Source organism: Antrostomus carolinensis, unplaced genomic scaffold (assembly GCF_000700745.2).
Source record: "Antrostomus carolinensis isolate BGI_N321 unplaced genomic scaffold, ASM70074v2 scaffold40472, whole genome shotgun sequence".
Classification (NCBI taxonomy): Eukaryota; Metazoa; Chordata; class Aves; order Caprimulgiformes; family Caprimulgidae; genus Antrostomus; species Antrostomus carolinensis.
The window spans coordinates 1,165-16,388 of NW_010300919.1; the positions used below are offsets into that span (position 1 = coordinate 1,165).

The window sequence follows — 15,224 nt, forward strand, 5'->3', positions numbered from 1 at the left end:
GTGGCAAGACAAAGCTTTCACTGAAAGTGCAGCCGTATCTCTGGAGTGGTACCCACTGCTCCCAGCTGCCTCAATGATCGCATCTGGGGGTTTAAACACAGTAGACTGATTGCATTTTGTTTATGATACTGGGTAAAAGGAAATTGTTAATTGTTGGCTTAATGAAAAGCTTATAGTATTCCCTAAGGTCGCCTTGGGATTGTTTAGGCTAAATGATTGTGTCTTATTTTAAGGTATACGTGGCTTGTCAGTCGATGCTTATCGTGCTTGTGGGAGCTGTGCCTGAGTATCATATAGACCAAGAAGGAATTCCAGCAAGCAGAGCTGAGTTTGCCAAGCATATCCATTTTGCAGACAACTTCACATCTATAGTAACTGAGGCAAGTACTTCTGTTGCCCCTTATCATTTCTTCTCTTCTTGGGATTTATGCCACTAGTGCAGGACATGGTGCTTGTAAAAGCTGAGCGGGGCTTAATGTAATGTTTTGCTTCTGCAGTTAAAAGTTATTGGAACCCACTTATTTAACTTTTTATTTTATTATTATTTTAAAATCTGAAAGTATATGATTAAATTATTAGTTTAGCTTTCGTAGTGTAAATCTAATGTTAGTTTAGGTTAAAATTTCTTTATTTTGTTTTCAGTTTTCCTTACCTTCAGATGTTTTGGAAAGTCATTACTAATTCAGAATGATCATTTAAGTACAGTTTATAACTCTGGAATTTAGTATAACTCTCCTAATGTCTGTTTTCTACCAAGAAGAGGTTCAGTCTGTCATGTCTGCACAATCTGCTGTGCGTGTAAGCTTCACCATGAGCTGCGTTAGTTTTTCACAGAAGATACATCTTAAAGATTAAAACTAGTATGAAAACAGCTCACGCACCACATGGATGGATATTTTCATGTGTGGTGAGAGTAGGAGATGGAACAGATTGAAGTTTTTTAAGTGGGACAGAAGCTTGACCCTTCATCCTCATGCCTTGTGAATTCCACGCAAGAGGCTGTGTTTGGTTTTTGCTGGTCCCTGGGCTATAATAATTCAGGCAAGTGTGAGTGACCTAAGCATTGCTGCTAGTGCCAGGAAAAAGATTGCGTGGGTGGTTTGGCTTGTAGCACAAACTGTCAGAGTTCTGCTGCTTGAATTCTTGGAGCAGTTGTCAGTAAACTCATATAAGACAGGTTAGCACTTGGTGTAGCCAGTGCCAAATTTTTGCTTCCTTCCCATTATCCCAAATGTGACTGTGTAATGTTTCTCTTGGAAAAATGTAGTGACTGGACATAAGAAGGAATGATGCAATATTGGATCATATCCTCAGAAACAGATTTTTTTGATTAGCCTGTTTTCCAAGATCACCCTTCAGTTTCAGACTCTCAGCACGATGGGTGATATAGGGGTACTACTTAATTTATAATCAGAAATCAGCAAATTTTAACTAATGCTGTGTTTTTAAATGTAGGAGTCAGTGTCCCTATTTCCAAAATACATAGTAATTCTCAAAACTCATCAAAACAATTTTATGTTCCCATTGATTTCAGTAACTTTATTGTAGGATTTAAAAAAAATATATTGTTAGTAGTCTTTTCATGGAATCTTTAGATGCTGGCCAACATTTTGCTATATGCTAGTGGTCTAGTAACTAAATCAAACTGTCACATGGATTTAAAGAGCTGCGAGGAAGTCTGTTTTGGTGATAACAAAATTGGCAATGTATTTGTTGGCAAGCTGCAGTTAATTTTGACAAATATTTAACAAATCCCTTTGGTGCAAATAAAGTGGATAGATGTGTTCTTTTAGAAGTTATATTCTTCACAGATTACTATATTGAACTTTTTAAAATACAAGCATCTTCCAGAGGCACACTAAGCAGTACAAGTGGCAGTTTGCAAAAGCAATCTTTTCTCTTGTGCTATCCTGAGAGAGGAAGCTGCTTTTATAAAATTTATTTCCTTTGTTTTGAGGTGATGGAGCTTAAACTGTAAATATTTTCAGTTCTGTCCTGGTTTGGCAGGGCACTGTTGTGCTCTGGAGCTCAACAAAACTTAAGAGCAACTCTTCAGTTCTGCTTCAGGAACTAATAATTGTAATTAATTTTGACATAACTAAGACTTTGTTAATAATAGCTCAGTTTTGGTTTGTGGAAAATACAGTTGTTAGAATTGCTTCTTGGTCGGGCACCAACTCACTCCCTTGCTTTATTTAACAAGTGATGGTGCTTGGGAAGGTGAGTTCAGGTGTGTCTTATATTTGGTGTAGAAATAGTCCTTTACCTTTGAGAAGTTGATTTTTACAACTGTATCGAGGAGCATAAAGTTGCTTTGTCTCTTGTACATGAAACACTCTGCAGATAAGAACTAGGAGTTTAAAATTTGTGTGCTGTGGAGTACTGGCATGGAGAAGAAGGGCTTATGCCAGCAGTGGTCTGTGCCTTGGAGAGCACATGCTGTTATATTTTTGTACTTGAAGTTTCCTGAGAGTTTGTGCCCAGGAATATTTCATTGCTGAAGCCTCCTCAGAAAGTTAAGAAACCCTAAGTTTCAGGAACTACATCTTTGTCCAGCGTAATAGGGTATGATCTGCTACCCAGCGAGGTATAGTAGAAACCAGCTGCAGATGCTGCTGCACAGGAGCTTTTGCTTCCCATAGTATCCAAAACTCCACCAAAACTATGAAGTGCTGGAACACTGGGTATGTTGGACTAAAGAAGGTGTCCTGTGAACGCTTTAAATCTTGTGCTGCTCCCACAACCTGCACCTTGCAGGCTGCTGGATGGGTAGAGGACAGGTAACTGGTGGGTTACTGGGTGGATGGAGCCATGTCTTCTCTATAGTTTGCCACTATATGTATTCAGATTGAGTGAAAGCATATGTTTCTTGAGATTGCTATAATTAAGTTTCAGTAAATTCCTAATATTCTTTGGGGATCTGTATTAATTCAAGGCTTCAGGGCTCAGGTCATAGTATGCTGTATTGGATTTTGGTCATGGGCCTCCTCCCTTGGGCTTTTTTTAAAACAAACAAACAAAAAAACCCAAACAAAACCCTTCTACTTAAAAATGCAAATGGGATTAGGATCCTTGTTCCTTTCCTCAAAGGACACACTGCACAGTTCATTTTAAAAAATCAGCATAATGCTCATCTGCTTTATTGAAAGTAAGCTTTCCAGTAAATACAGTGGGAATTATTTGAAATACTCAAATAATGATTAAATATTTCTTTGTCTAAAACTTTGCATTGAATTAGTTAAATTCTTTCCTTGAAAAATCACTCAGGATTTTCTGATTGCCATTCTTTCCCAGGTTTATGATGTCAGCTCAGCAGTGTTTGTAATCTCAACAGTGTGTTTCTATGAGTGTTGATTCTCCTTATTTGTAGCAGGTGGCTTGCACAAGCTGTCTGTGCCTTACCCTATCAGGAAATAGTGTAAGTTTCATTCCCATTTCAACCCAGTGTCCGTTAATTTTCTTCTCTTCTGACAATTTTTGATTATACTGCCTCAGTTTAGCTTTTGGATGAGGTGCATTTTATGAAGAAACTCATCATGTGTTTCTAACTTCTGTTTGATTATAAATGCACATGCACAGTCAGATACTAAACTATCAGTGAGTAGTCAGTAAGTAGATCTTAGAGTTTTTATACAACAAGGACATCTTTCCATAATCCCTTTCTGCTTCTCTTCTACATTTCAACGGGTGTATGAGGAGGAAGGGCACCAGGGATTACTCATGATTCAGGAAGCCAGGTAGCTGCACAGCATTAACTGTCTTCATACTGTGGTAGTGAACATGCTTTATTCTTGTTAATGAATAATCATTACCTGTTCATTGAAATGGCTAAGCTTGTTCAATGTTGAAATGGCTAAGCTGTTAACATTTCCGACTTTCCTTGTTCTCATAACTTAAGTTGCCTTGTCAAAATTTGGTATTTGGAGTGCAACTAATTATACTTAGAAAGTTGAGAGCTTATAATATATTATAGTGAAATTTCCTGGGGGAGAGAAAGTAGAGATGTGAGAGTCTGTTAGAAAAAAAATATGAGTAGTCTTGGCGTACCTATCAAACTTTGAACAAAACTTTAATTGGATATAAAGCAACAAGTGGGAAATGGCGAGGGAGGCTTTTTATAGATTTTTATTATTTTTGGGGAAGCTAGCAATGTGATGTTAATACTTTTAACAACAAGGAGATTCTTTTTTTGACAGTGGTACCTAATTGAACAAGAAGCCTACAAAGTGAGCCTTGCATCATCCCTATTTTTTGCTGGATTGCTTATTGGAAATATCACATTTGGCCCTTTGTCAGATAAACTGGGCAGGAAACCAGTGTATATCTCTGGTAAGATTCTTCAAAGGTTTTTTCTTAAGCATTCTACATAGATAACATCACATTCTGTTCTTTTCTGCCTGTGGGCCACCCTTCCTGGAGCCTTCCCTTGGGCCACCCTGCTGCATTATGGAGTCAATGATCTGTGTAAGCATTTCACTGGGAGTAGAGCAGCACTAAAACTCATCAGTATGAGTATGAGTGTGCTGGGAAGCATAGTAGTCACTGGAATATCAGTGGGAGGTGAAAAATAACCTGGTTTTGCTATGACTATCACTGTTTGAGCAGAATGTTCCTCACATTGCCTGACCATATTGTCTCCAATAAAAATAATTTGCTTTGGCAGGGGGAGATGATTTACCTAAAAATCTTTAGAGTAGGTAACTCAAGTCCTGGTGTTTTGTTTTCCAGCAGCATTTGCAGCCAAAGGATCTTTTTGTTTAATGCTAACATTGTCTCAAGGAAACGTGATCTTTGGCATTGCAGACCTCAAATGTGTGACTTGACGATGACTGTAATTTTCATATGGTGTGACTTCAGACGCCAGATGTGAGAGACTGGAGACAAAAGTACTATAGACAACTCATTACATTCAGCAACTAACTGTGCTCTCTGTCCTTCTTTTGAGTTCATGCTGCATAGCATAAGTACTAATGATATTTTATTCTCTCTCTACAGGTTTGTTTTTTGATGTTGTTTTTGGATATGTCACAGCATTAGCTCCTAATTATGACATATTTGCAGTTTCACGTTTTTTTGTTGGAATTGTGAATGGTGGAATGGCTCTTGTGTCTTTTGTCCTAACCCAAGAATATGTAGGAAAATCATTTTGGTCATTTACAGGTGGGATTTGGGAATATTTAAGCATTATTACTGTTTCATATACTGTTCTCACTATAAATACCGTGCATCTTACATCCTTACATTTGTACCAAGTAAAGTCAGTTTGTAGCATAAGTCAAATAAGTGTGAAGTGATTCATCCAAGTTCTAATTTCTGAGGGAAAGGTGCATGAAAAAGGAAGATGAGATTGAGTTTGTTTGATAAATAACAAAACGGAAGTTTTAAAATTGGTACATTGATTCTTAACATTTCCCAATTTGTACAGTGCATTACATTAAAAAAAAAAAAGTTTTGGCAGATCCTACCAACTTCTGAACGATGCTGTATGGTGCCTTGGGGAGGGTATTCTTAAAAGTGTTCTTTGAAGCTTCCCAGTGCCACAAAATGACTTAGTGCCTGGATAGTGTTTTTTCCACTGCTGAATGTGGTGACCATCCAGTATTTTTAAATGTCCTTTTTTGTATGTCACTGCCAAGACTTAAAATAAATTTAACACTTGCACATCGATCTGTCGTAAAGCTGGAGTAGTGCAGACTGTAACGCCTTTTTGGCTAGCGCAGCATGGGGAAAAACTTGGTCCAAATGCTGACTTGCTGTGGCTGTGAGCATATTTTTCTCTCTCATTTCTTCAGTTACCTCATTCTACTATTTTTCTTATTTCTTTGCACTCTTGGGGATGTATGAGACAGCTGTGATTTAGTTAGAGCTTTTGACCTTTTTTTCTTTTTAAAGTATTGAATTTTCTTCTCCTGCGTTCACTTTTTTGACTCGCCCTCTCTCTCCCACCCCTCCTTCCCCCTTGCCCTGCTGTCTATCTCTGCTCTTCCCAGACTTTCTTCCTGCAGGGCCAGTCTCCCGATGGACCAAAGAGACAGTCCGTCTCCTGCCGCTTGTCACTCTGGGTGCTTTATTCTAGCTCTGCTCAGCTGTTGTGAAAGAGGTGCTGAACAACTGATCAGGGGCTGCAGGAGGAGTGGGGGCTGCAGGAGTGCGGGCTGCAGGGTGCAGCTCTGCAGTGTTAAAGAAGCTCTGCTAGGTGCTGGCTGTGAGCTAGGCTTTGTGGGCAACAGGTGAGAGTTTCTGGGTTAGTATAAGATTTCCTGTGTGAGTCTGCAGAGGGTTTGTTGTTAGGCTTTTGGAGTTCAAGTTGACCCCCTTTTTAAACATTTTTATTTATGCTTGTTCATCTGAAGTCTGCTGTAATAAACCTCTGGCTTGCAGCTGTTTTTGTATTGAACTCAGTCCTTGTACTGTACTTCTAATTTCTGTTCCAGCCTGCCACCTCTATTCAAGATTACCTTAACAGACCTAAATAAATCACTCACTCTCAACATTTCCCTTTCCTGTCCTCAGGTTTTCTTTTTAGTCTGTAGGTTCCTGTTCATTTCTTGCTCTCTCCTATGTACCACCCTTTATTTTCAAAAGGGGGAAAAAACCCCTCAACCCTCTCATACGTTGTAAACAGCTGTTCTTCATTGGGATTGCACAATATCCTTAAGCCAGCTGGTTTACAGGTGCTGTAAAGATGCCTCACAAAACTGCTATTTTATTTAGGTATATCATGGGCTAGGCATTTCAGGCTTCTGTTTAAGAATTTTTTTTTTCTTTTGCCAGTGGTTTTTGTAGTCACTGTTTTTGTTTTGTATTTTCAGGTTCATTAACTAATTTGACATTTGCAGTTGGCATTGCTGTTTATGCTTTACTGGGTTACTGTGTAAGAGAATGGCGCTACCTTGCCTTGGTATCAAATACTCCAGGAGTCCTCTTCCTACTTCTATCTTTGTAAGTGGTTCAAGTGCATTATAATGGTAAGAAAAAATATGCAGCAATTTAACAGTTACTTTTCCTTGTCAGCGTTCAAGAGAGTGGTATAAACAAAGATGACATTTTTCTGTATGGTTTTCTGAACCAAGCAAGAGAAAAATCATATTATGAAGGAAGAAGTGGTTTTAAATGGAGCAGAAGGTCAGGGTTACCCAGAAGACAAGCTTGTGTTTCTGCATGCTGTTACAGTTGTGATGGCCAGTGTTGCAAAGAGCAGCTGTGTGCCAGCTGTCCAATAGAACTCGATTACAAATCTGCTTGGGGAAGGGAAGGCCTGGCCAGCTGGAGCATCAGCCAGGAACGCTGCCTTCTGCCAAGGCAGGGCTTCAGCGCTGGAGAAGTTTGGAAGTGATACTCGAGGGATTTTAGAGTTTCTTTTTGTGAGACTCATGCATGCAAAGGGAGATAAGTCAGGGCACTTGGAATTGCCTTTTTAGCATGCTACGCTATGTACCTACTTGCTTTTGAGGTCCCTTTTGTCTGTTCCTAGCACTCTTGTGCTTGGTTGCTCCTATTTAGAATTCCTACAGGGACATTATCATAAAAATGATTATGAAATACATCCATATTTAAGGAATTAAAAGTGCTAATTTTTTCTGGCCTGTGTTGTTACAAAATACTCTTTTAACATATCAAGTAATGTACCTTGTATACTTCTGATCACTAGTTAAAGCTGTAGAAGAAATAAAAGAATTAGTGTAGGAGGTTGCCTGTATATTAATACAGGGAATGTCTAGCTTACAGCATAGGTAGAAAAAACTCTTCTGATTTTTATTTCAATTATTGGTTTTAATTTCAATTATTTTTTAGATAAATCCTCTCCTGAAATAAGTTCTGTTAAAGAATACACCAAAAAACCTCCTCTCTTCCTGTAGTCAAGGAAAACAAAGTCTGTGGGTGGAGGAGAGCAATTCTGCATAATATGTTGTCCTCCACAGTCTTCTGTTTCTGATGGAAATAGAATTACTTCCCCCAAATACTGAACATACTGGAATCCTCTGAAGTAATGAAAGTTTAGTTTGGTTGTGAGATGTATATCTCTGTTAGGAGTATCGGAGAAAATAAAGGTTCAATTACAAATAATCCATTCTTTATTTTATGGCTCATATAAAAGCAGCAGCACACTCTACTACCTGAAAAAAAGCCCAACAGGAGTCACGAACTGAAGTTGTATTTAGCAAGGATATTCTGATTATACTTGGGAATAAGAGATTTAAAACTTACGCAGGCAGCAATGAGCTAGTACTGGAGCCTGAGAAGTAATTCCCCATTAAAGTTTCTTTCCTCTTCTCTCCACTCCAACTCGGAGTCCTTCCCATAATGGAGAAACTTGAAATAAACTTTGTGAAAACAAAGTTTTGTCTGGGCTGTCCAGATATTTGGGATTTCAGATGCTTCCTGGATAATGGTAGTGTAGCATTTCCTAAGAAGTCAATTCAGCAGAAGTCAAGATTTAAATTTAAACTCCTCTAACATGACCAAGTGCTTTGTCAAGTATCTCCAACAATCCCCCTGTAAGGTTAACTGTATTATTATCGGAGTACATGGAATTCAGTATGCACAACAGTGTAAACAGAATGTTGTTATCTGAGTTTTGTATTGGCACTTTTTTAAAGTATTGATTTGCAAAATGGAAAGATTGACTTCAGTGCTGTATTCATAGGAATGAACTTGTCATCCTTGATTTTCTCTTCTTTCCTGTTAGTATGCTCCCTGAATCACCACGATGGCTGTATTCCCAAGGGAAAACAGCAGAAGCTGAAGATGTGTTGCAATATATTGCCCTTGGTAATGGAAAAGAGAGATTAAATCTAAAATTAAAACCAAGTGCAGGAACTTTGAGAAAGGATGAATCTGCACCAGGTATCCTAAAGTTAGTAAAACACCCAGTCCTTCGGTGGCGAACCATCGTACTGATGTACATCTGGTATGTAATAACAAGATGCTGCAAATGAGTCAGACATCAGGAAACAATTAAGGTTTTAATCCTTTTCTTTTAACTAAATTGTAAATTTCTCAGTTAGTGATGGCAGACAATAGTAATCTAAAATGATGTGTTTTAAAGTTGATGTTTCATTATTATTGGTGATGTGTTTTCAGTGTGTTACTTAGAAACTACTTCAAAACCTCCGAAGGAAAAAAATAATCTTGTGAGAACATACTTACATTGAGTGAAATGAGAAGCTGAAATTATTGAGGGGATGTGTATTTGAACCAGTTTTAGGAAGAAAAGGACTACATGGATTAGACAATAGTAGAGATCTGGACTAAGAATAAACATTAAGACCCCTAAAAGCACATTACACAGGTTCAGTGGCGTAAAACTGTGGGCAAGATAAAATACAGATTGCACAGGTTTATATTAGGTACTGTCTTGAAAAGTGGTGCAACTTGGAAAAAAAATCACCCCAAAGTGTAGGAGGACTTAACATAATACATTAGCAACACAGGGCAGCACAAAGGGAACCCCTGGGGTGGGGAGGGTGTTGGGTTGGTTGTTACAGCAGCAGCTGTTGCAAATTGGCTTGAACCAAAATCTTCTGGAGGAACAGCTCTTTTCCAAAATGCCAAGAACAAGTTTTCCCTTTAAAGTTCACCATCATTTGAGATGAATGTTGGGATGCAGATGAGAAAAATCAGTGGTTTGATGTGTGGAGTAAGAAGAGATGTGCAGGATGTGGGAGAAGAGGCAGGAACATCTTTGCTAAGTAGGGCCTTTCTGGAAGCATCTTAGATACTTAAGTTGCTGGTAGGTAAATATAAGTAATTATGGTGATAGGAAATTACATAAAGGCATTCTTGCCTTCTGGAAGAAACGGTCACAGCACTGACTGTGACTATGTCAGACTCTGTTAAGATACAGTGCACAGAGCTGTTGGAGCAGTGCCAACAGCAGTTGTCACCCAGTTCCTTGGGCTATTTCTTAGGAGCTTTGGATACCACCCATAGCTGTGACTGATAGAGGACTTAATTCTCCCTGGATCAGGCAGAACTTTCCTTTTCTACACCACTCGGCCCAGGTTCTGATTGGAGAGTAGACAAGGGAGTGAGCAAAATGTCTTTGTGGTATCTGGTGGCCTTTCCAACTCAGTTTTGGTTTTTTGTGGGGCAGGGATATGGGGCTTAGTTCTTTCCAAGGAAAAACTGATAATAGGTTTGTTTAGGAAGCCTTCTTCCCTAGGTTTGAGGAAGACACTCTGTGTTAAGCAGGGGATGTACATATAATTTTCTTTCATAGGATTGCCTTGCAACAGTTAAGTACCAGCTGCTTACAGTTAAGCTTATTAGATTTGCTAATAACCTACGGAAAAAACACAAGCTAATAGAAAGTTCTAAAAGTTATGCTGGGCATATGTATGAGCACTTGTTTTCTTTCAAGAAGTTACTTTGTTTAATTAAATAGGAACTATTCTCTTTGCACTGTTTCCCTTATACGAGGAAATAAGAGTTCTTTCCCAGCATGTAACTCAATATAGCTCATCCATAACTCGGCATATTTTACCTTTTAAATACTTCCTTAGCGGTAAAGACTGGTTATGTTAGTAATAAAACTTTTATGGTTATTTTTAGGTATGTCTGCAGCTTTGTGTACTATGGACTAACTTTAAATGCTGGTGAATTAAGAGGAAATCTGTATTTAAATGTGGCTCTTTCTGGTCTTGTAGAAGTTCCAGCGTTTCCTCTCTGCATGTTTTTTATTGAGAAATCCTGGTAAGAAAAAATTATTTCCTAGTTTTCTGCATATATTTGTAGATAGCCTAAAAAAATATTAACATCTTTCCCAATAAGATAATTCACTGTTTTTCTAAACTGTGTTGATTCTTTGGGGATTTATTCTGCTGCAGGGGTTTCTGCAGTTGATACAGAAATGGGACTCCCGATTTTCTGCTTCTCTTTTTTAGTTTTGTTCATCTTTTGAATTATTCAAGAGATGAACTTTTCTATGATTCATGTTATTAAAAGAATTTTGGTCTTTATGGAAAAATGTGAATAGCCTAGTTATTTAAGTATCTATAGCTTATATATCTCTCTTATATATTTTATTCAGAATTACTTGTTGTTTTAGTGCCTACCAACTGCAGTTAAAAGCACTTTTCAGCACTGTTCATTTTTACTTAAACAACTTAAACTTTTCAGAGAACTTTGAAGTGAGAGCATTCAGTTTTCATTGAGGCATAAATGATCAATATCCATGTATTTTCATACTTTCCAGTGTATTTGGAGGGTACTTACTTCCAAAAACCAAACAGTTTGGCAACCCAGAGCTATGTAGGGTTTCATGTAATCTTCAGTTTGACTACCTTTGTAATCACACTTGGGTCTCACCGAGGTCAGTGTCAAAAATCCCATTTTCTTCTGTCAGGTGAGGATGTCAACTTTTGGTTTTTTTGGGCAGCTAAAAAAGCAAAACAATGAGCCAGCCTTCACCTCAAGCCCAAGAAGCCTGAGAAAGGGACATGCATGTAAACCACAAACTGCAGGAGTCCTTTTCTACATGTTTTTCTGTTTTGTTTTTGTTTTTCCATTGTGATTTGTCAAACCAATTGTAAATTTCAAGCTTTTGGTTTCCTGAAGTAAAGATATGTGTAGTTTAGGTGCTTAATGCAAAATAACCTTTGTTTATTTCTGTGTGTATACTAGTAGACAGAAAAGCATACAAAATAGTTCTACTGTGTGTTATAACTGCATATTTTTATGCAAAGTTGTAAAAAAGAAATACAGATTAGGAAGCATTACAGTTACATTTTCTTGGCCAATATTAATTTGATCTTTGTGTATATGCGCTGTAATACCCTTTTGGTGACAGGGCCCATTGCCTTGCTTAGTACAGAGAAGAAAAAAGTTTGTGAGTTCTTGTTGCTGAGGTAGGTGGGTTCTTCTCAAGGCTACAAATTCAGTAGCTTAAAAGTAAAAACTTAGCTAGAAAAAGGAAAGCTTTTGTGGGAGGACTTCAGTACAAAGAAGTAGGGAAAATAATACAAGATCTGAAGCACTCACCAACATACAGTAGACTTATAACTGTTATTAATGCTGCTGTGTACTTTAATTGGTATTTTGCAGACAAAGTCAAAAAATACTGAAGGACTTTGTTTTCTTCTTTATCTGGGTGCTCTTTTCCATCTAGGTCCGGGAGACGTAAAACTATGACGTGTTTTCTGGTATTTGCAGGATTTGCCTGTATACTTACCATTTTTTTGCCAACAAATGCTAGTAAGTATGTACTGCTGCTAAAGTAGATGTCTGTTGATTTGGATAAAAACTGACAAAACAACTAAATGTGATGATGTTTTTGTGATCAAGTTGATCAGGGCCTAAAGCCTGATCTCTCTCTTTCTTTTCCTTCCAGGGCTGGTCAGAGAGCCAGGGTCTGGTCTGTATTGCTTTTAACTTGTTGCTGGCATAATATGACCCTGTTAATTGACTAAGTTTGTCTGACTGTAAGCCCTTGTCTCTTTGAAGGTCAGACCAAGCCACCACATTCTGTCTCAAATTCTGACACTGCATTCATGTATCACTGTTAAGCAGTTTACCTTAGAATACTGGATTTAATAGCCAGATTGCAGTGCAGTGTAACATTAGTTTGACTGGATGGTGACAGGTGGAGATGCCAAGCTTAATTTTACATTTGTTTTGGTGGCATGTAATATTTAGAGTTAGGAACTGAGGTTTTCCTGAATTGGAAGCTTTATTAATCATTAAAAAACCCAAACCACTAAAAAGCTTTAAAAAAGTATGTATTTTGTACTTGAAAATTAGAAATGCAGTAAGGAAGCCATAGGAATAGCAAGAAGCTTGCTGCCTTTCTTGGTCTCCTGCTGTATATTGCTGCACTGTGCAGTTGTGAGGACAGTTCATGGTAACAGTAGAGAGTAGAATCATAGAATGTTGGGAGTTGGAAGGGACCCACAAGGATCGTGGAGTCCAACTCTTGCCCTAGCACAGGACAATCCCAAGATTCAGACCATGTGTCTGAGGGCCTTGTCCAAATGCTTCTTGAATATTGTCAGGCTTGGTGCCATGAGCACCTCCCTGGGGAGCCTGTTCCAGTGCTCCACCACCCTCTGCCTGAAGAACCTTTTCCTAATGTCTAAGCTAAACTTGCCCTGGGACATCTTCCTGCCATTTCCCCTGGTTCTATCATTGATCACCAGAGAGAAGAGATCAGGACCTGCCCCTCCTCTTCCCCTTGTGAGGAAGTTATAGACTGTGATGAGATCTCCTCTCAGTCTCCTCTTCTCCAGGCTGAACAAACCAAGCAACTTCAGCCTCTCCTCATATGGCTTCTCCTCTAAGCCCTTCACCAATTTAGTGGCCTCCTCTGGACACTCTCTCAAAAGATGTGTTTTTTCTAACAGTCAATGACATTCACATATGTTTGGGTTTATAATTTTCACTTTCGATTTCAAGTACAGTTTTCCTGTACTAATATTTATTTTAGCTACTGAAAACTTCTGTTTATATGACAGTAACAAATAGAAGTGGCCATTCTCTACTTGTTTTTTTCTTAATACTGCTTCACTAGAAATGCTTTAGCCTTAGCAGTGTTTTGACTGAGGAGCACCAGCGATGTGGTTACAAGGTAGCCTTCTATAAGCTGTGTTTATCCTTAGCAGTTGTAAATGCTGTCTGGCATCCATTTCAAATTGATTTCAGAAAAGTTTCAGGAAGAAAAAGAGAGAGAGAAAATATCCCGTAATCCTGTTTGCCATGCTTGTGTTAATTCAAGTCCGCAATGTCTTGTTGCTCCTTTTATTGAGACAGTTTCTTCCTTTGTTCCAACAAATTTGCTCTTTATGCCTCTTTTTATATATTTTAAAATAAAATGAAAGAAAAACAGTAGTGACTAATCAGGATAGGGTAATAATTCCTGAAGAGTTGCTGAATTTCAGGAAATGTTCTGCCTTTTCCACTTGACTTTAACCCCATTAAAATGTCTTACTTTCCACTGTGGCAAGAGTAAGGCTGGTTCTTGGCCCAAAGTCATCTGTGTCAGTTAGTAGAAAGAAATTCAGCTCCCAAGCATGATGAAGATGAGTAACTTTGCTGGATAAAATGAGGGTTGTTGCATCTCTAATCTGACCCTCCTGTTACTAAGGACAACGCTTCTTACATTTAAGCTGGCAATCTCTTTGGAGTGATTGACAAGAACCTTGATTTTATTACAAGGGATTTCAGATTTTAATGAGATGCTGGGCACTTGCCTCTTGTGTCTGTGACCTTCACTTGATTTCTAAATAGCTGCTAACTTGTGAATGAGAATCCATCCAAGTCATCTCTCCTGCGCAATAAGCCAAAAACATTTCAGTTATTAAAGATGTGTACTGAATTTGAGACTGAAAGTCAGTGGTTAAGTAAAAACTGATATATCCCTCAGCTCCATCCTTTCTTCTCACTTAAAACACATCAATTAATTTGTGTGAGTATCGGATTGGAAGATGGCGAGGGGGGAATGAAGCTGTAGTATTTTCTTTCAAAAGCTGCCGTAAAGCATAAAGACGTGCTCTGCATTTTGTGTCTGCTTTGTACTATAGGAACTCAAGGAGACTTCTAGTCTAGGAGAAACTAGATTTTAACTTTAATTTAGATTTATCTGCTTGTGCTGAACATATAATAGCTTTTAGTGACTTTCATTAGCATGCTTTCCTCTGAAGAAGGAAAGAAAACTTGTTCTTCAAATAAGTTTTGTCTCAGCTTTTGTTAATGTTGGGTATTTCCTTTCCTGTTGAGAACTGTCCTGTCTTGGTCGATATGTTTTCTGAAGTAAATTTAAAGACTCCTTTAGTTTCAGAAGTACTGTTTAAGTGAACTTCTAATCATGAAGATGACAGCCAGAGGATGAATGTACTGCAAATGAGACTGTTAATGGCATTAATGGTGTCAAAACTTAATCACAGAGTAACTCCTGTTCTAGAAGGTCTTAATCAGCACCATTTGTGACCATTTTCCCCAATTTTACTTCTCTCAGTTCCAAAGATCAACTGATAGAAGATTATCCCTTATCAATAAAACTCAGATGCATAAATTTAGTAAGAACTTACGACTTTGTCTTTTACCAAAGCTTGAAACGGTTACCCTGACTGTACTGTTTCAGGCAGAATTGTGTGCAGACCGCTGCTACTGGACATTGAGGTGAAAGGCTATTAGACAAAATATAATAAATGTCTTGAAGATGCTGCATGGACAAGCTTGGCTGGACCTAACAAATGACTTACAAGTGGTCACAAGAATCCCCATAGGCG

At 38.3% G+C, this 15,224-nt stretch overlaps 1 protein-coding gene across 1 annotated transcript in view; it reads left to right on the plus strand.

Moving 5' to 3' along the window:
• The first annotated feature begins 236 nt into the window (after positions 1-236).
• Positions 237-15,224, plus strand: part of LOC104521328 (solute carrier family 22 member 15-like) — a 23,585-nt gene continuing 8,597 nt past the window's right edge. Inside the window, 7 exon segments of the mRNA XM_010163287.2 lie at positions 237-380; positions 4,197-4,329; positions 4,996-5,160; positions 6,813-6,942; positions 8,690-8,911; positions 10,555-10,695; positions 12,110-12,195. Of these exon segments, the coding sequence (XP_010161589.2) occupies positions 255-380; positions 4,197-4,329; positions 4,996-5,160; positions 6,813-6,942; positions 8,690-8,911; positions 10,555-10,695; positions 12,110-12,195 (1,003 nt within the window). The 5' untranslated portion in view covers positions 237-254.